Source organism: Microtus ochrogaster, chromosome 4 (genome assembly GCF_000317375.1).
Source record: "Microtus ochrogaster isolate Prairie Vole_2 chromosome 4, MicOch1.0, whole genome shotgun sequence".
NCBI classification, from domain to species: Eukaryota; Metazoa; Chordata; class Mammalia; order Rodentia; family Cricetidae; genus Microtus; species Microtus ochrogaster.
The window spans coordinates 72,948,326-72,969,975 of NC_022011.1; the positions used below are offsets into that span (position 1 = coordinate 72,948,326).

The following is a 21,650-nucleotide window of genomic DNA, read 5'->3' on the forward strand; positions in this document are numbered from 1 at the left end:
AATTGAGGTTAAGAACTGAGAATGTTAGATTGCTAGAAAATATTTGGAGAACTTTAATTATTAAAACACGAGAGTATAATAATAAATAATAATAACATTGAGATTTTTGTTACCTTTTAAAAACATTTTGTCTCCTATGGAAAAGGTTGATTTGATAGATTCATTTTAAAGTGATTATGATTAAGATAGACCATTGTTTCTTTTTTCTTTTTTTTAAAATTTTTTTAAATATATTTTTCCATTCAAAAATTTACACTTTCTCCCCTCCTCCCATTCCCCTCCCATTCCCCAATCACCCTCCTCCCTCCTCCTCCCTCCTTAAGAGAGAGCAGGGAACCCTGCCCTGTGGGAAGTCCAAGCCCCCTCCCCCCCATATCCAGGCCTAGGAAGCTTTGCATCCAAATAGACTAGGGTCCCAAAAAGCCAGGACATGCAGTAAAAACAAGTCCCAGTGCCTTTATCAATGGCTTCTCGGTCAGCTCCCATTTTCAGCCACATTCAGAGAGTCTGGTTTAATTGCATGCTCATTCAGTCCTGGCCCAGCTGGATTTGGTGAGCTCCCATTAGATCAGGCACACTGTCTCAGTTTCTCCATATATAGCTTTTAAATGTCACTATTTTATATAAGAAATAAATATAAAGTCGTTTTATAACTGAAAGACTTTTATCACTGCTTCTCAGTTTTGCATTGTTTCTTTCCATTTTTTCATATTGTCATTTGGGTACCAGGAACTAATGTATCCTGGAACTAAATTTGTTATTAATTTATCATCTTCCATTCTTTATGACAGTTAAAATAGAACAGAAGATGATAAATTATTACAGTGATGTGGCATAAGTTCATAATCGGGACTCATGGAAAAGACACGTGGAAAGGTCTAGAGGAGTCTGTTCCCTCTTCCTGTGGACTTCCCCCAGCTTCACAAGTTCTGTCACATGTGTGCCAAGTGTAAGAAGTTCCACTTTAAGATTCACAGTCACTGGTTTTTGCTGTTATTTTTGAGTTCAGAGCTGGCTTCACAGATATACTGTATCTACCAAACGTCCAAACGGGGGGGGGGGGGGGGTAGATCCTCCATAGACTATTACACTGTCTAAATAGGCCGTAACAGTCTTACCACGTAAGAATGTTTTAAAAGTCAGTTTCCAAATATGAAAGGATCAGTTTTGCAAGTAGGCCTTTATGAAAATAACAGCCAGAAGATCTACTAGGAGGAATGTTAGCTTATTCCTCCACAGCAGTTGGAGGTAGGGGACTTGCCTTGATTCCTCTGGTTAAAAAAGTCCTTGAGGAGCTAGTGGTTTAAAGTAGTTGCCATGAAAGCATGACGGTCAGATTTGATTCCCAGCATCCATGTAGATGTTGGGTGGGCATAGTGATCTGCCTGTAATTCGAACTCTTGAAAGCCAGATAATCATTCTAACACATTGGCCAGCTCTCAGGTTCACTTGACAGACCCCGCCTCCATGAATAATGTAGAAAGTGATTGAAGAAACTCAGAATCTATCTCAGGCCTCCATGTGCACACACTTGCCCACAAACATACAAGCACACATATAGATATATATGAAGAAAAAACATTATTTATGAAATTTTGAAGCCAAAAGACATAGGCTATCCATGAAGTTCTTTGTTCATTCAATAAATATAGTGTGTCATCTATACAATTTCTTCCTTTCTAGATGATCCAGCTACTATTAAACATTTCTATATATACCTTCCTGAATTCTACAAAAGCCATCTTTATTCTTTGTGAATCTTCTCTTTGTTTGTAAAAGAATAGTGTTATTGAGTGAACTAAAGACTCTAAATCTTCTCATTTTAAGTAGCTAGAAGGAAGAGGGCATGATATGATAGGGCCTTCAAAAATTATTTAATGTAGGAAAAAATTTAAAAAAAAACAAATTTTTGTCTTCTACGTCACAATTAGGCTCATTAAGGGACTTAACAGTTCTATTTGTGTTCTAGGGTACCTTGGAACTAGGGAAGAAGATGATGCAGTTTTGAGAATACTAAAATAAGTAAAACATTATTTTTAGAACTTTCAGAAGTTCAAATAGGTAATAAATAAAATGGTTATTGCATGTATAATTTTAAAAAACAGAAAAGAAAAAGAGGCTCACTGGCTGTTATCTGACTGTTATCAAACATGACAGAAAAGATCAGGTAGTGTGTGACCTAGGGAAGAGGCATCTTATTCTTTCTTTGTGAGTCAGGTCAGCACAATATGAGTTCACATTTGGGCTAAGAACTCTTATTAGGAAGAACATAGTAAGCTAGGAGACAGGGATCACGCACGTGTGTGTGCATGTGTCTATAAAACAAGAAGTGAGGGCGTGTTTGCTACCTTGCATGTCTTACAAGGTGGTCCTATGACTTCATTAAAAATGATGAGGTATTATGGGAAAAGAAGCTGTAAAGATAATAGCCCCATTATGAGGAATATGACTAAGTATGTATCTTTAATTAGTCAAAAGTTACTGAAGAATTTTATGCTTTAGAAAACTTTTGACACTGACAAAGAACCCAGCAAACATACTGAAAACATGTTACATATATTCTAAGTGTAAATTATATTAAAAATGGCAATCTTTATACTTTATAAATTACAATAAGTGCATTATCTAAAATTCATATATTAATAATTGTGTAATGTATTAAACCTTTACTAACATATATTAGGTAGTGAGTATATGTAGGTTTATTGCACCTTGGTTGAGAAAAATAAAAACCTGAATATCAATAAGAATTAGATTTATTTATTATATGTTCTGTGGAACATATGGGTGAACTATCTGATGGGTAGGTATGAACACTGTTCTGTAGGCTTACAAGGAGTTCTGTATGGAGACTGATGGTTTGAATAAGAATGGTTCCCATAAGCTCATACATTTGGCTGCTTAGTCACCATGGAGTGACACTATATGAAAAGATTAGGATAAAGGGGGTGGCTTTGTTGGAGGAAGTGTGTGAGGAGGGACTTTGAGGTCTCAAAAGCTCATGCTAAGCCCAGAGTCAGTCTCAGTCTCTGTCTCTGTCTCTGTCTCTGTCTCTGTCTCTCTCTCTCTCTCTCTCTCTCTCTCTCTCTCTCTCTCTCTCTCTCTGCCTATGGGTCAGAATATAGTTCTCAGCTGCTGCTCCAGTACTCTGCCTGCATGCTGCATGCTTCCTGCAGTGATGATAGTGGACTAAACCTCTAAATAGACTAAGCAAGCCTCCAGTTAAATGCTTTCTCTTTTAATGGCTGTCTTGGTTATGGGTCTCTTCATGGTAATATAATACAACAGTGACTGAGATAGAGACTAGAGCTAGAACAAGACTGTGTAGTTTTAAATGGTATTTCTCAGTTAGAATGTGTAGTAGCTTGAATAAATATTTAAAAAATGAAAGTATGTTAGGATGAAAGGAAGAGAAAGACTCGCAATTTAGAATGTAGTTTAAGCAGTTTGAAAGACAGAGACCCAGAGAACACTGGGATTTTAAAGAAGAAACATAAAAGGGCGCCCTTTAAAGAGACTTAACAACAACAAAAATAGTCTACAAAGCAAGGAACAAATTAGAGAAGAAAACATAACAGAAGCCACAGGAAAGGGTCTCAGGAAGGGTACAGTAGTTAGCACAACTAGATAGCCAAGTGACTTGATAAGAGGATAGTGGAAGGTGGCATTGTATTTGGCCATGTGTGGAGGTTGTTGAAATTCTAGGGCTGTTAGTGGAGAGGGGAACATAGTACACTGAGGCCTGGGGAACAAAGGCAAAGGACAGACAACTGCCAAAACCTGTGAAGGCTAGAGAAGTGTTTTTGTGTTTTAGAATTAGTGAAATGAAGAAAGACAGCTTTAATGAGAAGGCACAAGGAATAATTCAGTTCCTTGCACAACTATTGGGGGAAGCTACTCGTTCATTTCCCAGCTACCTAGACTTCATATAACCACACAGAAACTGTGTTAATTAAATCACTGCTTGGCCTATTAGTTCTAGTCTGGCTTCTTATTGGCTAGCTCTTACACCCTTAACTAACCCATCTCCATTAATCTGCGCAGCACCATGAGGTCGTGGCCTACTGGCAAAGTTTCTACAGGTTCCAGTGACTACATGGCTTCTCCATGACTCTGCCTACTCTCTCTATAGATATCTCTTCCAGCCTGGCTATATTTTGTTAAGCCATTGGCCGATAGCATCCTCTTTATTAACCAGTAAAAGCAACACATATACAGAAGGACTTCCCACACCATTTCTCTTTTCTGTTTAGATAAAAAGGAAAGTTTTAACGTTAACATAGTAAAATTACATATAACAAAACAGGTATCAAGCCAGAATTACAGTTACAATATTTATATCTATTATCATAACTAAGGAAACCTATAACTATCTATTCTTCAACTCCATCAAAGACACCAGAAGGATATAATATTACCTAAGTTAACAGGAAGTGCATTGTAAGCAACTTCCAAAACTCTAGAATTGATAGAGACATCTTGCTACCTGGACTGTCACCCAAAGGTCTTCTGTAATGTTGCAGGCACCCATCTTCAGCCTACTGGTCCATAGTATTCGGCAGACTTTTCCATGAAACAGAAAATTTCAAAGACAGTTCCACCTATATTGGCAATTTGCCAATTTCTTTTGTGTCCTGCAGAAAGTCTTACACACTCTTTCATGAAGCAGGAACCTCTAAGGACTGTCTCACCTTCTTTAGGCAGCTTCAGCAGTCATTTTTCTGTGGTTCCTGCAATTCCAGTCAAGCAGTTCAGGCAAGAGCAGTTTCTTGTCCAAATGGCATCCAGGTTAGCAGAGAGCTGGATTCAAGAAAGAAGGGGAGAAGGAGGCAGCCACTTGGTTTGTTTGTAGAAATGCCGAGCTTAGGTTTGAAACCAACCAGGAGTAGAACACAGATGTTCTCTCAGGACTGGAGAGAAAAAGACCGAAACACACACACACACACACACACACACACACACACACACACACACACACACGAAGATAAATGTGGATGTCAGAGGAAGTGATTAAAAAAAGAGTTTCATGTAAAAGTAGGGTTTTTTTTTTTTCTGTGAAATACAGCATCAGCTACTAGGATTTGAGAGTGAGAAATAAGAAAAAAATGTTATGTTCAAATTATTTTGAGTTTTTAGTAATAACAGTTTATATGTTTGCTTGGTTGTTTTTCAGCAGCTGTAGGTTAAGATCCAAAGTTAAGTGGTATTCTCACACATTAAGATGCTAATTCAGGATTGAGAGTAAAAGGAGTGTAAGTACAAACAGGTGATGACAATTATGTACCCGGAAACATGAGTTGGAACTACAAAGAAGATATTAAGAACAAAGGCTGTTGATGGTGGAGGTCATTTGGAAGAATGGAAAGACTATATTGCCAACTTAGCACCAATTGATGGTTTCTGTCTTCTCAAGTCATGAGAGTAGGTAGCTAGAATGAGTTGAGGAAGTAGAACACTTCCTAGAGTACTAATGGGGTTTAGAGAAGCTGTGTGAAAGAACCAGAGTTGTTGACTATGTGAGAATGACCAAAATATCAGATGATAACAGCTCTGAAAGAGAGACAGTCATATAATTAAATGCCTGTGTTTTCTTCATAAGTGGTGATCCAGAACTGAAAATGATAGGCTAGGATGGTATTTGTCCTTTTGTTGTCCCATAACCTACTTCATTGTCCAGTCTTGTGGATTTAGGAGTATCACACAAGTATTTGTATCCTTGGAAAACAGTCTAATTGTCCTCATTTTGAAGTGGTATGTCAACTGCAAAAATTGAGATTTATTAGCCATTAAATCATCTGTGGTATAATAAACAGCCATTCTGGCATTGGGTTTCATATTTGATCTTATTATCTTTTTTGTTTGTTTGTTTTGGTTTTGGTTTTTTCAAGACAGGGTTTCTCTGTAACTTTGGAGCCTGTCCTGGAACTAGCTCTTGTAGACCAGGCTGGCCTTGAACTCACAGGGTTCTGCCTGCCTTTGCCTCCCGAGTGCTGGGATTAAAGGCGTGTGCTACCACCAAAACTTAACTTTTCCTGTAACATTTTTTTGGGGGAAAATACCTACCTAACGTGAATAGTAGAGCTCAGTCCATAAAACGAGACGTAGATTCTATAATGTGAATTGTCAGCAGTGAGGTCACGGGTACCCAAAGAGCTTGCTAGAAACTTGAGGGATGCAGTGTCCCTAGTACTCAGATTTTATTAGAGGCAGTTGTATGAAAAGATACTATATAATCATTAAACTATGTTTATAAGGAAATATAATGTTTTGTAAATTGTTTTGTTCACCAGGGGGAACAAAGACAAGGAAGTATGACTAGAAAAATATATGAGAACAGAACAAGCCTTAGTTCTTGAATAGCGCATTCCCAGACCCTTGAGGTGGGAAACATCCTTTGTGCAGTTCATTTCCCTCCAACTTAGTGTGCTAAGGGTCAGCGTGCTCTTAGATGCAAAATGTGCTTCTCATATAAGGCTGTTGCCAACATGTACATTTTAGCATTTTAGAGATTTTCTTATGTGGCCATTTGTTCTATAAATTACCAAGTCTAACTCACTGATTTTCTTTCTTCATGTACTTTAAGATGTAAGATTGAATTTTCTAGGTAAAACAAGCTTATTTAGAAGTGACACATTTTCTAACGTCAATAAGATAAGAGCAAAAGCTTTGAAGTCAAACCTGGAGTTTTAAAAATTGTCTACCGCTTCCAAGATTTTCAGTCTTGTTGATCTGAAGATTGAAGCTATGGCCTCAGAAATACAAAACACTATATATATGTTGATACTGGTAAAGGGGGTTGTTGTTTTATTTATTCATTCAGATATTGAGCTTAAGTAGTAGCAGATCTGCTAGGGAAGGTGCTCAGCAAGCAGCTGAAGATGGGCCTTTGAAATAGAGTTATACTTAGAAATGCAAATTGGAGCTCATCAGCAAATTGATGACTTTTGCTGTGATAAAAGGTGGTGCTTTAAGTAATGATTACAGAATAAGAGAAAAAAATAGAACCAATGATGGCAGAAAAGTGACTGAACCCAATTGTTCTTTCTAATGTTGCACACTTTCTAAAGATTTGACCTGTCAAGAGACAGTCACAAGATGAGAGGCTACTAAGTTTTAGGCCTACATTCCCATACAAAAGCATCAAATATATAAAGATGGACCCATAATAAGTTGTAAGAGCTGGAAAAACCACTGATCTACAGCAACCAAGGTTATGCCTGCTAAAGAAAAGTCGTTCAGAATGGCTGGACATTTTGTGACATTTTTCTTGCCTTTGTGCTGCTACTGTCCTGGCATAGTATATGTTTGAAGGAAAGGGCCCAACTTTTGGTTCCCTCCCTACTGATGAAGGAACATAGCAGAGCTTGATTTTGGTGATACGGTCATCCCTATAAGGAAAGAGGACTAAGTATACTCTTTAGCATAGGGCCATCTAGCCAGCTAAAACACTGTATTTCGAGCAGGATGAACGAGAGGAGATATGGGGAATAATGAGCAATCCTTGCACATCTTTTGGCAATGATGAGGTTACATGCAGAGTTTCAAACACTACAGTATTCTTTAAAATGTGAAGTTAAATATTTAATTGTTCTATTGTTCATGCCAAGTTGCCTGTCACTGATTTCTGCTGTTGTTCTATGAGAAACTAAATATATTTAAGAAAGATTCAAGTAAATTCTCTTGACCATCTTTCCAGAAGAATCAGTACTAAAACAAAACATTTGAATTTTGTAAGCTGATTGCCATTTATGAGCCATAAATACTGAGCTATAGAAAATGCCCTGCAGTGGACCTCTTATCCTTGTCCATGAGTCTTCTCAGTATATGATCAGGGGATGGTGATTGCTTTGTTGCAAAGAAATATGTGAAGTAAAATTTGTCTATTCTTGCTCAGTCTTGATTAAAGACGAAAAATTAACAGGCTTACATAGAAAGGAAACAGTCTTAATTCAAAAATTGTTTAGGTGCTATTTTATAAGTTGGTTTTTCTTCATACAAATAAGAAAGGTAACTGATGTATGATATTTAAAGTCATCCAATTTGTTAAGCAAGGAGCTTAAAGACCATAAATTTGGCCATGTCCTCTTTTTTATCATGGGTACTCTGCAGTGCTTTCTGATAACTAATATACAACAATAAGTAATATTTTGTAATGGCTAATACCAAAGCACTATATTATGGGTACTACTTTTTACAGAATACCTCTATGAGCGGTAGCTGTAGCTTAGGTGGTAGGATATAGTTTTTCTATCATACACAAGACACTGGATTCAACCCCTAGCAATTCATGAATAAGGTGTGGTACTGCATGCCTGTGATCTCAGCTCTCAGGGGATTAGTTCTAGGTTATCCTCGGGTACGTGTGGGTTTGCAGCAACCTAGGCTAGAGACCCTGTTTCAGAATATAAATATAAAAAGTACTGTCACAGGTACTGAAGAGACAGCTCAGGAGTTAAGAGCATTTATTGCTCTTTCAGGAGGCCTAGGTTGAGTTCCCAGAACCCACATAGCAGGCTTACAACTTCTGTGGCTCCAATTTCAAGGGCTCAAACACCCTCTCTGGCCTCTGCAGGTTCCAGGCATTCATTGGTACACATACATACATGCAGGCCAAATATTCATAAATAGAAAATAATAATTTAAAACATTTTAAAGTACTTTTTTAAAATATTAAGCATATATGTGATTAGGAAGTACTGAAAGCTTTGCAACCCACAACCAGTCACTTTGACTTGACGTAAATAGCCTCAGTATTAACACTCTACTTCCCTTTCCTTCAGCCCTCAACATAGTCTCTATGTAGAGTAGATAAAACATTTCATTCTTTGGGGGGGGGGTTGAGGGTGTTTTGAGACAGAGTTTCTCTGTGCAACCTTGGCTGTCCTGGAACTCACTTTGTAGAACAGACTGGCCTCTAACTCAGAGATCCACCTGCCTCTGCTTCCCAAGTGCTGGTACTAAAGGCGTGCTTCACCACCACCTGGCCCATTCTGTTTTTTCTATTGAAGCTATGGGTATTAACATTATTGCTGGTTTTTTGTTCTTCTGTAGATATTGTCAGTTTTGAACATCAAATAATTTTCTGTTCCTTACAATTTAAAATGTCTACGTATCTTTCTCCCAGATTTTAATCCTCAGAAATGTCTTGTGAAAACTTTTAGGCATCTCTGAATGTCTTGTAAGGGCCTGGTGCCCATTTGGACGGTAGCTCCTATTAACTGCATCCTCTGTGAGGGATAAACATGAATCCTCAGCTGACTGAAGTTACAGAAGGGCAAAAGAGCTGAACTATGTTTCTGGCCCTTTTAAAGGCCTTAATCCCATTACTGAGGGAACCCTGGCCCATTAACCTCTTCAGCATGAATTTTGCAGGGATACATTCAAAACATACCATTCTGCCCTTGCTCTCTCCACTCCCAAATTCATGTATGTAAACTTCATTCCTCAAAGGCTTGATGCATTTCAATAACAGCTTTAAAAACCCTAAGTACAGAATCTTGTTTGAATCTGTAGATCAGATACAGATGAGACTCAAGGTTCAGTTCATCCTGTAGCACATTCCTTACTAGTTGGAAGCCTATAAAAGCAAACACGTTATCTGCTTAAAAATATGATGTTAGGGAGCTGGAAAGGTGAGTTAGTAGTTAAATAGTTAAGGCTGCTCTTCCAGAGGACCAGAGTTAGCCTCCCAGAATCCACATAGCAGCTTACCTTCTCTTTGTCCAGTGCCAGAGAATCCCATGCCTTCTTCTGGCCCTCATGGACACTGCATACAAGTGATACACAGAAATACATGGCAGGGAAAGCATCTTTACACATAAAATAAAAATTTAAAAATATTCAGTGATAAAACAAATATTCTAAATGGGAACAATGAAAAAGGAAAAGGGGATAACGGGTGCAGGGCAAAGACTAAATCATGGGGCATGAGAGTCTTCTTTGAGTCCATGTCTCATCTTCTGTGCCCCTCAAGACTCTAGGCAGTCCAGCACCATTCTCTCTAAGTCTCCTGGTTTGGATGACATGCCTTTGATTCTCCCAGGCTAAAGTTACACACTGGTCACTTGAGCAGTCTGGGATCTGAGTAGATCTTCTACCCTGACAACTCCACAAAACATTGCCCCTGCAGGGCACTCTACAGTAACTCAAAGCCCATTACCCTAGTGGGGACTCCAGTGGTGCAGCTCCCACAATTCTAAATAACATGTAGATGCTTTTCTTGTTAAGAGATCTATTTCTCAAAAAAAAAAAAGAAAGAAAGAAAGAATATCTACTAACATTTACAAAGAGGTTAATCTATAACAGTATTTTATATTTGCCATTTCTTTTGATCATTCCAGTAAGGATCTATCTTTATTTATTTATTTATTTGTTTATTTATTTATTTTTGAGATGTGTCTCACTGTGTAACCCTGGCTGTCCTGGAACTCATCATGTACAATGACTGGCCTTGAGCTCACAGAGATGGCCCGGTACTGGGCTTAAAATGTGAACCACCATATCGGGCTGTTTTTTATTTCTTATAGAAGCTAAGGTCTAAAAGTGGGGCAGGGGGCAAAATTAGATTGTAAAATGTTGAGAATAAATGTATAGAATGACTTACAAATGGCTGTGGTCCAGCTAATCCAACAATGGCTGCCTTTGAACAGAAGGTCCAAGAATCCATAGTTGTTCAGTCCACAAGGCTGGATGTCTCAGCTAATCTTCAGCGTGCACTGGGATCCCAAAGAAGTAGACTCTAATGCCAGTGAAATAATGGACTTGATTGTGAGGTGAGAGCAAACAGGCAAAGAGCAAAAGCTTCCTTCTTTCACGTTCTTATATAAGCTTCCAGCAAAGGTGTGGCCCAGATTTAGAAATGGATTTTCCCACCTGAAAAGAACTGACTGGATTATTGACAGAGGTTTCTATCCCTCCCAGTCCTGCAGTCGTTCAGTCACAAAGATATACACAGAGGCCTACATTAATTATAAAAAGATTGGCCTAGTAGCTCAGGCTTCTTATTAACTCTTATAACTTATATTAGTCCATAATACTTGTCTGTGTTAGCCACGTGGCTTGGTACCTTTTTTGGCGAGGCAGTCATATCTTGCTTGCTCTTTGTCTGTCTTCCTCTGTGTCTGGGTGATGACTGCGGTCTGAAACTTTCGTCTTCCTATAATTCTCATTTCCACTCCTCTACTTCCTGCCTGATCACCTTCGCCCCATCTATACTTACTGCCTGGCTACTGGCCAATCAGTATTTTATTAAAAATAATACAAGTGACAGGATAAAAGATCATCGTCCCACAGCCCTGGATTGAAGGTGTTCCTACCTCAAAGATCCAGATTAGAAGTGGATCTTCCACTTTTCATTAAGCAAAAATTCCTCACAGATGTGCCCTTCATTTCTGTGTTTAGTTACAGATGTAGTCAAGCTGACAACCCAGAATAGCCATCACAAGTCTACTTGTCAGCCTGACACACAATCATACCTCCTTATGTCGTGATTAATTTCCAAATGAAAACAATAACCGGGTCATAATTAAACCTAACATGATATAACTGCCCCTCATACAACCACAAATACATTATAAGTTTAGAATATGTGGCAGTATCCCTTGAAGGACATTCTCTTAATATCTAAAATGTAAATATAATAATTATTGATATTCTCTTATTTGATGCTATGTAACAACTAAAAACTGAATAAAGAAAATATAAATATCTTTACAAATGCATTCTTTATAAAATATGAGAGAACCACTCATTTCAGTTATAATCCTCATTTCTGCAATTGGTTGCATGGCCTTAGCTGGTATTTATAACTATATTCATCTACACCCATTCTGTAATTCATCCACCCTTGGCAAGAACTCCAGCAGGTCTTGGCTCTTTTCCTGGCGTAATGACCCATTCCTTCATTCCCAAGGGGGCTATTGTAATTTCCCATGGACTTCAATCACAGGATATAGTAGTACCAGGAGACACCCTAAAGGATCTCCTGCACTCTAGACATAATCTTTCTTATCTCCATTGTGGAGAAGCAATCCAGTTTCTCCTTGATAATCTGGAACAATCACCTGCCTAACACTGTTAGTCCTTTCTTAGCCTGTTGGCTTTTAAGAATATCAGAAGCACAAAGTGGTGGTGGTGGGGAATCTGAGCTTTCAGTCCAACAGAATGCTTGTTTGACTCCTAGCAGAAGCACTCCCCACTCTGGAACCAAAACTTTAAAAGTAGTTTTTTATGGTTCACCACTTACTATCCTGAGAAATGGATGACAGTACTAGCAGTAGATAATCAAACCGATAATCTGATCTGTCTAACTCAATATGTCTTAGATAAGTGCTCATATTTAGTGGGTGGTTGGGTGGAGAGTTTATTAAGGTAGTATGCAAAGAATGGTTGAAGAAAGAGCTACGTGCAAGTCAAAATATATGATCTTGTATGCTAAAAAAAAGTAAAATTGATGCTCAGATTACTAAAGTTTTTTTTTTTTGGTTTTTTTTTTTTTGGTTTTTCGAGACAGGGTTTCTCTGTGGCTTTGAAGCCTGTCCTGGCACTAGCTCTGTAGACCAGGCTGGTCTCGAACTCACAGAGATCCACCTGCCTCTGCCTCCCGAGTGCTGGGATTAAAGGCGTGCGCCACCATCGCCTGGCTTAGATTACTAAAGTTTTATGACAGATTTTAAAAATAGACTGTGTATTAACTTTTGTCTAAACTGCTCTATATTGATGTAAGTAATATTTATTTTCCTTCATGAACTGTGGTGCTTCCTGTTGAGAGCATTTTTTTTGTGCAAACAGAACCTTCAATAAAACTTTCATATCCCTTAATCTTGGAGCAATTTAAAATGTTTTTAAATTGAGACTATGTTTTATCCACTCAACATTTATTGAATTCCCTAGTAAAATCATTGGAAGAAAGCCATAATGTTTTTTCAGAATATTGGGGTTAATGCTGAAGATGATTGAAATAATATTTGAGCAATGTAGGGTATTATAAATGGCTTACATACATTTGAAGCTCTCTCCCAGTATAGGAAGTAAACATCTTGGGAAATATGAAAAATTAGAGCATCCAATGGCTGCAATAGAAAAAATTCAACTAACAGAACTCTATCTTAATATTTATGAAACTTATGAAAACTTGAACAGCTGTATGTCCAAAATTATTGGAAATATGGTAGCATAGTTTTGAAGAGGACAGGCTGAAATTTTTCCTTAATAAAAGAACAAGTCTTTTTTATTAGAATTTTTCATGTATATTAATGCTTTGTCTGCATGACACACATGCCTGGTGCCTACGGAGACCAGAAGAGGGCGTTGGATCCCTCAGAACTAGCGATACAGATGGTTGTAAACTGCCATGTGAGTGCTGGGAACCCAACCGAAGTCCTATGCAAGAGCAGCCTTTGCTATGAACTGCTGAGCCAGCTCTCTGTGTCAGAATAATTTTTAAAATGAAGGTTTTGCTTTATTAATGATTCTAGAGTATGCTTGAATAACCCTTTTTATAAATTGACAATATATGTTGTTATACATTTGATCTCCATCATATTTTGTTGTTGAACACTAAGAAAGAATACACAACCCTTTGTGACACAAGTACCTATATACCTGTTTACTTCTTAGATTTTGGTAGACCACTTGTTTTGCTAGTCTTTGGAATTAGAAGGAGTGTCAAGTACACAGAAGCCAGAGTCATCTTGGCCAGATGGTGTTTGATACAGATGGATGGTTAGTTGTCATGCAGATCTCCTAGTTGGTAACTTGTTGCTGCCATCTGACTCAAAGAATCATTCACACACACTGGCTGTCAAAAGCATCTTCTCTTCTGTCTGTTTTAGCTGTCATGTCTGTGCTCTGTACAGAAGTGTTGACAAGACATTACTGTTGTACATTTTCAATGTGGTTGTTAGTGAGTTTTCTGTTTGCAGGGTCTTTGATAGTACTGGAATGCACTTGCTTTGTAATTGTATGTTTTAAAATGCTGTGATTTGCATTGATTTTCTTATCTTTTAAAAAGATTTCATGCTATTTGTTTATTCACAATCATTTGATTTTTTAAAAAAAAAAGATAAGTAAACTTGTTTTACTTAGTTTTCAAGCATCTAAAGCAAGGTCATTATCCCTTCAGTACTTCAGGGCATTTTTGAAGGCATATCTATTTCTCAGATATTTTATTAACAATTTAATTAACTTGTTACTCAATTAATGTATACCAAGCACCTCAATATATGCCAGACACTGTGTGATACTAGTGATTACAGAAACAAGTAGTCACTGCTCATCAGACATGAAGATAAGACCAGAATTCTTTAACTACCATAAACAACTACATGAAATGACCAGGACATGCTCTACTATTTGACCAACTACACTTTCAGCATATGTGACTTTAAAATACATTAACATCTGATTTAAGAAATAGTTCAAGACTTCTATGTGAGCTAGCCATTGATGTATTAACTTTTCCAGCTTTTGAATACATTATTTATATAATATGTTATAAGCAGATGTGCTGAAGTGTGTCTTTAAGCTAGAGAGAGAAGATGAAAATTAATTGGCAGAAGTGTTCTGAGTTGGTTCCAAATGAACATACATGGTCTTTTGGTTTCTTCACTAAAACTGGGGAGAAAGCATAATAAATGAAGAATGGGCTGAGTCTTGAATGATTTAGCCATTTATTCTCAGCCTATCTCTAATTTTCTGCTTTTTTAAATCTGCTTACTTGCTCACTGAACAGCAGTAGGATATATATGCCCATCCAGATACAGTGAAAAATAGGTAATTATTGAAATTACTTATTGATGTTCATGAAGAATTTTGAGTTCTTTGAAATAAGAATGTCCTGCAGACATACACACAGACAGAATATTGTATACATAATAAATAAATATTTAAAAAAAAAAGAATGTCCTAAATGCATGAAGTACATAGGGAAGACCTTAACATATTGCTGATTCTTTCCCCTCGTGAATTGTATGTAGGGCAGATAATTTTAAGGTATTAAGAACTAACTAATGTTTGCACCCTTTTTGTAGTCAGATTACCACACTCATTTCAGCAGCTTGGGTGCCAGTGTATGTAAGGATAAGATGTCTTAGTCTGGGAACGTGGCTCTGCTTTAGACTTAAATATCTTGGGCTTGAATTCTCTGATGCTGAGACTCAGCATTGATTCTTTCTTCTACTTATGATAATCAGCATACATTTAACATAATTTGTGGAGTCCTGTGGGGGATGTCAAGTTATGTAAGATTGGCCTCACACAACATAGAAAGTTAACATGCCAGTGGGCTTGCTTACCTGCTCTGTAAGTTATTCATGTTTGAAGTGTCTTGTGTATAAAAGTCCTTCTTTTATTTGGGTGTGTTATTTTTCTTTGATTTCTTAAATTTTTTTGTTTTTGTTTTTTATTTATGATTTCTTAAATTTGTATTTGAAGCTTAAGGAATAAATCTTTATAAAGAACTTTAGGCTTATTTGGGTTCTGAAAATAATACTTCATTAATTGTGAACTTTTGATTTAGTCAATTGAAATCAAACATCTAGTACATACCAAAGGTTGCAATAATTATTAGAATTCTTTTTATATTTTAAGGAATTTATATTTAGTCATTTGTTCCTCCAGTGGTAGAAAGAGGCAAAGACTTTTATAGTACGGTTTCTTAATATAACTTTAAAGAATGTACTAATCAGTTGTTATACAACATTTTCAGGTTTTTCTTGAAGATTAACATAATCTATATGTCTATATTCCTAATACATATGTCATTTTCATTGTTGTTTTCACAAGCAATATAATAAAGTAACAAGATGGGTGGAATAAAAATATAAGGGGATTATGCCACTTAAAATTTTTATATAATAAAAATATTTTTATATAATAAAAATTAACCATGGTATTGTTTCTGGACACTATACTTTCAGAATCCATATTTGTTCTTTTGGTTTTCTTAATATTTACTTCTAGCTACTTCTTTTGTGGGTTTGTACTCTAAAATTAATTTCAGTATTTATTTAAAAGATAAAAGTTTGTCTTAAGACTGATATGTATTTTTAAAGCACAACTTTAATACAAAATCCACTTAAGTTTTTTTCTTACTTAACAAGTATTAAATTTCAAATTACAGTACATTTGTCTTTACTGAAAGACCAAGAAAACATAGTGTCAATCTCTTGACTGAAATCTTTGAATAAGGCAATTTTTAAAATTTTATAGTGTTCTAATTGTTTTAAGTTACTGATATGATGATGATCACAAGTCAGTCCCTGGAGCCAGTCAGTGACCTGTTAATAGGTTTTTCAGTGACCTGGGCTTCAGGCAGCTCCTGTGCTTATTAATAGACAGTAAATGCATCTGTCAGTGAGTATCAGGCTAACTGGGTTGGGCTTTTTTTCCCTTCAGACTGAGAACTATGAACAAAGAATACGCGAGCAACAAGAACAGCTGTCGTTTCAACAAACTCTTATTGACAAGCTAAAATCACAGCTACTTCTGGTGGATTCCAGTCGAGGTATTTTCCTTTCTTCTTTTCTTCCTTTTTTAAATGTATTTCTGAACTTTAGAGAAAAGGTAAATTTTGAGTTTTTCTATTTTTGTGCTTTATTAGTTCTGATGCAGAAAGCATAGTACAACTATACATTATGATTATTTAATTGAAATTTGTAGGACATGGAGAAGTGGACACTCACAAGTCTATAGGCTGAAACCTTGGATTGATAAAAGTTCCTAGAGGGCACTTTGCCAGTGAATAACAGAAAGCTTTTTAAAAAGTTGGTGCCTTTGAGATGAAAGTATCAGCCCTAAAAGGATAAGACGAGGTGTGCATGTGCTGGAAGATGGACATACATTGTACGTCACCGTAGATTTCTAGAGATGAAAAGTCAGAAGAGGCCTCTGAGCTCTCAGATAGCTGAACATGTGCTGTGCCCTTCCCATTCCTGTCCTATGCTTCTCTCCCTTTAAATGTCATTTGAGTAAACCAGTAAATAATCAAAAAAGGTAAGTTTCAGTGAAACAACTGGGTAGCCAAGAAAAGCAGTGATAATAATTGTTAACTTACCATCAGTAAGTAGGTTCATGGTCTGCAGCAAAGTAAGATATAAAAATAAATATAATTTATTTCATGTGTACAGAAAAACATTGTGTTTATATGTAGAAAAGCAAAAGATAAACCATAATGTTAATTAGAAAAGTTCACAAGTAATGAAAATTAGATAGCTTTTTTGTTTTTTTAAATAAATTTTTAAAACTTTTGTTTATGGATGTTTTGCCTGAATTAAGAGTCTGGACCACATGTGTGCCTAGTACCTACCAAAACCTGAAGGAGTGTTAGACCTCCTGGAACTGGAGTGAGTCACCATGGGGTCCTCGGGAAGGGCAGCAGTGCTCTTAACCGAGCATCTCTCCAGCCATAACTACATTTCTAATTTTCTATAAGCAGAGTTTTTTTTTTTTTTTTGGTTTTTTCGAGACAGGGTTTCTCTGTGGCTTTGGAGCCTGTCCTGGAACTAGCTCTGTAGACCAGGCTGGTCTCGAACTCACAGAGATCCACCTGCCTCTGCCTCCCGAGTGCTGGGATTAAAGGCGTGCGCCACCACCGCCCGGCAAGCAGAGTTTTTTTTCAGGTATAATTATCTTAAACAAGAAGAAATGCACACCTAAAAAAGTGATGTTAAAAGTTTAACTGGCCTGGGAGTGTAGCTTGGGTGGAGCACTTAGTGCATCCCCAGCCCCATCACCCTCCTAGCTTAGCTGTTGATAAGTAAAATGTAAAAAAGCATAATTAATTCTAGTCTTCTGAATTCTGTATATTTTACCATTGGCTCATGGGAAAATAAGTGTTTAGTGGAAAGGAAAAACTCTAAATGGGCAACTTGCCAAGGTAAATATTACATAAATATTGAATATTGTAAAACTAGGACTTATAATTTATTCTTTTGAAATTACTGAGATATGTTTTTGTTTATTTGGTTTGTTTGTTGGCTTTTCATTGTTGTTTGGTTTTGGGTTTTTTGAGACAAGGTTTCTCTGTGTAACCCTGACTATCCTAGAACTTGCTCTGTAGACCAGGGTAGCCTGAACTCATAGAGATCTGCCTGCTTCTGCCTTCCTAGTACTGGGATTAAAGGCGTGTGCCACCATGCCTGGCTTCATTTTTATTATAATTATTTTTCCAGGGTTTTGTTCTGATGTACAAGTATTTTGTCTTACAGATAACAGTTATGGCTGTGTACCTTTGCTTGAAGACAGTGAGAAAAGGAAGAATAATTTGACTCTTGATGAACCACATGATAAAGTGAAACTAGGAACACTGAGAGATAAGCAGTCAAAGGTAGGAAGTGCTGTCAGACTCGTTCCTAAGAGAGTAAGGCTTCACAGACTTACAGTGCATTTAGTCTATGTGCTCTCACAGTGTGAGTGGGTAGAACATAGAAGAAAGGAGGTGATATTCTTTCCCTAACATTGCTTCTGCAGAAACCAACATTTAAATGCTGTTATGCAATATATCTTCCTTGTTTCAACTTTCTTAGGCAATGACCTACCACTGAATTTTTTTAAGAAAAATGTTTTAATTAGTTTTATGTATATAAATATATGTGTGCACTGTCTGCACACAGTGCCTTCAGAGGTCAGAAGAGGTATCAGATCTCCTGGAAGTAACTCCAAACAGTGTGAGCTACCATGTGAGGGCTAGGAACTGAACCCATGTTCACTGTAAAAGCAATAATCTCTTAGCCACTGAGCTGTCTCTCTCTCTATTTTATTATTTTTAATTACATTTATGTGGGTATCTATATGTGGATATATGCACATGTATGCAGATGCCCATGGAGGCCAGATGCATTAAATCTCCTTGATCTGGAGTTACAGTTGCTTGTGAGCTATATGAAGTAGGTACGAGGAACCAAACTCAGCTCCTCTGCAAGAGTAGTGCATACTATTTACTAATGAGCCGTTTCTCTCCAGCCCTTATCACTAGAACTCTAAACCAAGTTCCGTGTTTGCAAACATGGCATACCCTCCTCAATAGAATTACTTATATTTAAAATAAAGCTTAAGCTTCATATTTCCTGGTTTTTTTTTAAGGATTTGTTTTGTTTGTGTGTGTCTGCATCTCTTTGTGTATGGGTGCCTGTGCCTGTTACACACTCACAAGAGCTAAAAGAGAATACCAAGTATCCTCCACTGTTACTCTCTGCCACCATTAAGATTTATTTGTGTGTTTTATGTGTGTGAGTGTTTTGCCTGTATTCCTTCATATACACCACATGCATACCTGGTACCCATAGACGCCAGAAGAAATCATCAGATTCTCCTGAACTGGAGTGAAGGATGGTTGTGAACCACTCTGTAGACCCTGAGAATCAAACTTAGGTACTCTAAAAGAGCAAAAAATTATCTTAAACCACTGAACCATCTCCCCAGCCCCAGAGGTGGGAGTCTTTTTCTCAGTCTGGGGCTTGCATTTTCTGCTAGGCTGGAAGCCAGAAAGACCCAGCAATCCTACCTCCACCTCGGCTGGTGCTGGGGTTACAGGTAGATACAGGTGCTCTGCTTGTTACTTGAGTACTTGGATCAGAACTCCAGTCCTCATGATTGCATACAAGCACTCTGCCGAGCCATCTTCCCAGGTTCTCTATTGGTCCCCATCCTCCTCGTAAGCATCATAAGCATGTAATGAGATGAAAGTTTTAGCAAAGTAATGAAAATTTAAACTGAGGTAGATGGTTAGACAAAAATGATGCTAGATTTAAATCATTTTCTGTTTTTTTCCTTCAGCTTCCTTTGCTTGGCTAGCTTATTTCCAAAGAATTAATAATACTGTGCCAATTATACTGTATTGAGGGCAGACTATGGAAAAGGCCTAAGTAAATAAGCCAATAATAATACCAATTCAGTGATGATCCTCATTATCCTTGTTAATAAAAGAGAGACATATGTAAAAGCCATATTTAATTCTTTGAATAGCTCATGAATTTCATTTTCTTGTGCTATAACCATTTAATAAAAGTAAAACTAGACTTTAAAATTTAAAATTATTTTAAAATTTTCTTCTTTTATGTATCTCAATCCAAAGGGCTAGTGAACCCTGAGTATATAAACAAGAAATCTATTTTTTTATGTTCATATTTATTTTTCTTTTCAAAATGTTTCTAATTGAAATGAATTACATCATTCCCCCTCCTTTTCCTCCCTCAAGCCCTTCCTAGCTACCCTCCATTGAACCACTTTCACTTGCCCCCTTTATCAAATTAATTGCAACTTCTTCCTTGACTATTTTATATATAGTGTATATGTTTTCTTTGATTTTTATATAGTGTGTGTATACATACATACATAATTTGCTGAACCCATTCTCGGTTTTTGTGTATATACGGTTTCTGACCATTCTTAGTTAGACAAACAGTAATGGGGCTTATTGCTGGGAGAGGCTAATTATCCCTCTTTCATTAGTCATTAGTTGCCTATAGTTCTTTGTCTAGGGGTGGGACCCCACAAAAATTTCCTCACAAAAGTTAACATGTCACTAATACTGCCATCGTTCTGGTCTCGTTTATGCAGCCATTTCCTGGAGAGATGTTTCACAGCCAACTTCCTGGTCCCTCTTCTGTTAGCTTCCCTGTAGAGGCAGAAACAGTGGTGTAGCGGTGTCCATCAGGGCTGGGCTCCCCACTGTCCATCCATCTCTGCACGGTGTCCAGTTGCGGTTCTCTGATGGTTTCTGTCTGCTAAAGAGAGAAGTTCCTTTGATTTGGGGTGGTAGCTGTACTTATCTGTGGGTGTAAGGATAAGATTTAGAATGGAGTAAGGAATTATGCTGGTCTAAGGAAGCGTGATAGTAGATTATTTTCTAAGGTCCATGACCTCCCTAGCCCCAGGAAGCTGACTGGATTTCCTGTACCCATCATGATTGCCCTGATGTTTAGTGGGCCTTAAGTCCTATTATACAGCTATTGATTGCCACTTATTACACCTGAATGTGTATCTTGCGTGCTGGTAATTGTCATGGTTCATAGGTATTATAGCTATTATATGTTGTGCCCCCATCCCCACCCTACCATCTTGCATAATATATTCTGGAATCAGGGAAGCAAGACCTCAGAAAAGAGACTTTCAGGTCACATCCCGCTCCAGTCATCCAGTCCTGTGTCCTAAGTGTGAGGTGTCTTCAGCCTACCTTCACCTTCTGCGAGAGAAACAAGTGTTGTCTGGGGAGTCGCTTGGACTGTCCTGACCAACCTTTCAAAAGGAAGAGTGCCTTATACCTGGTGCTAGATTTTTGTTAGTGTGTAGTTCTTGAGGGGAGCATTGTCAGCCCAAGTGGCTTAACTTCCTTTAGTGCATATGAATATGTATGTGTGTATACATAAATACTTATGTAGCATGTATAATTTTAGGTAAATATAAAATAATATGATTCCTTGAGGCTTTCTCAAACAATCTTGGTGTTATTTGTCCCCTTTTCCTCCTCCCTCTGTGTTGACTACCCCCTTCTCTGTTACTCCTTTTCCTAGTTTTTATCTCAACTGTACTCTGCTGACCACTGCCCCCCAACACACACACACACTCTCACACACACACTCACACACACTCACACACACACACTCACACACACACACACACACACTCACACACACACACACACACACTCTCAC

General features: G+C 37.4%; 1 protein-coding gene across 4 annotated transcripts in view; it reads left to right on the top strand.

Annotated features, from left to right (window-relative positions):
* The window catches only part of Tank (TRAF family member associated NFKB activator), a 78,285-nt gene that overhangs the window by 31,755 nt on the left and 24,880 nt on the right, over nt 1-21,650 (top strand). For all 4 annotated transcript variants that reach the window (XM_013346078.2, XM_013346077.2, XM_026778764.1 and 1 more), the window contains 2 exons: nt 16,396-16,504; nt 18,207-18,325. In XM_013346078.2, the coding sequence (XP_013201532.1) occupies nt 16,396-16,504; nt 18,207-18,325 (228 nt within the window). The remainder of the gene's footprint in view (nt 1-16,395; nt 16,505-18,206; nt 18,326-21,650) is intronic.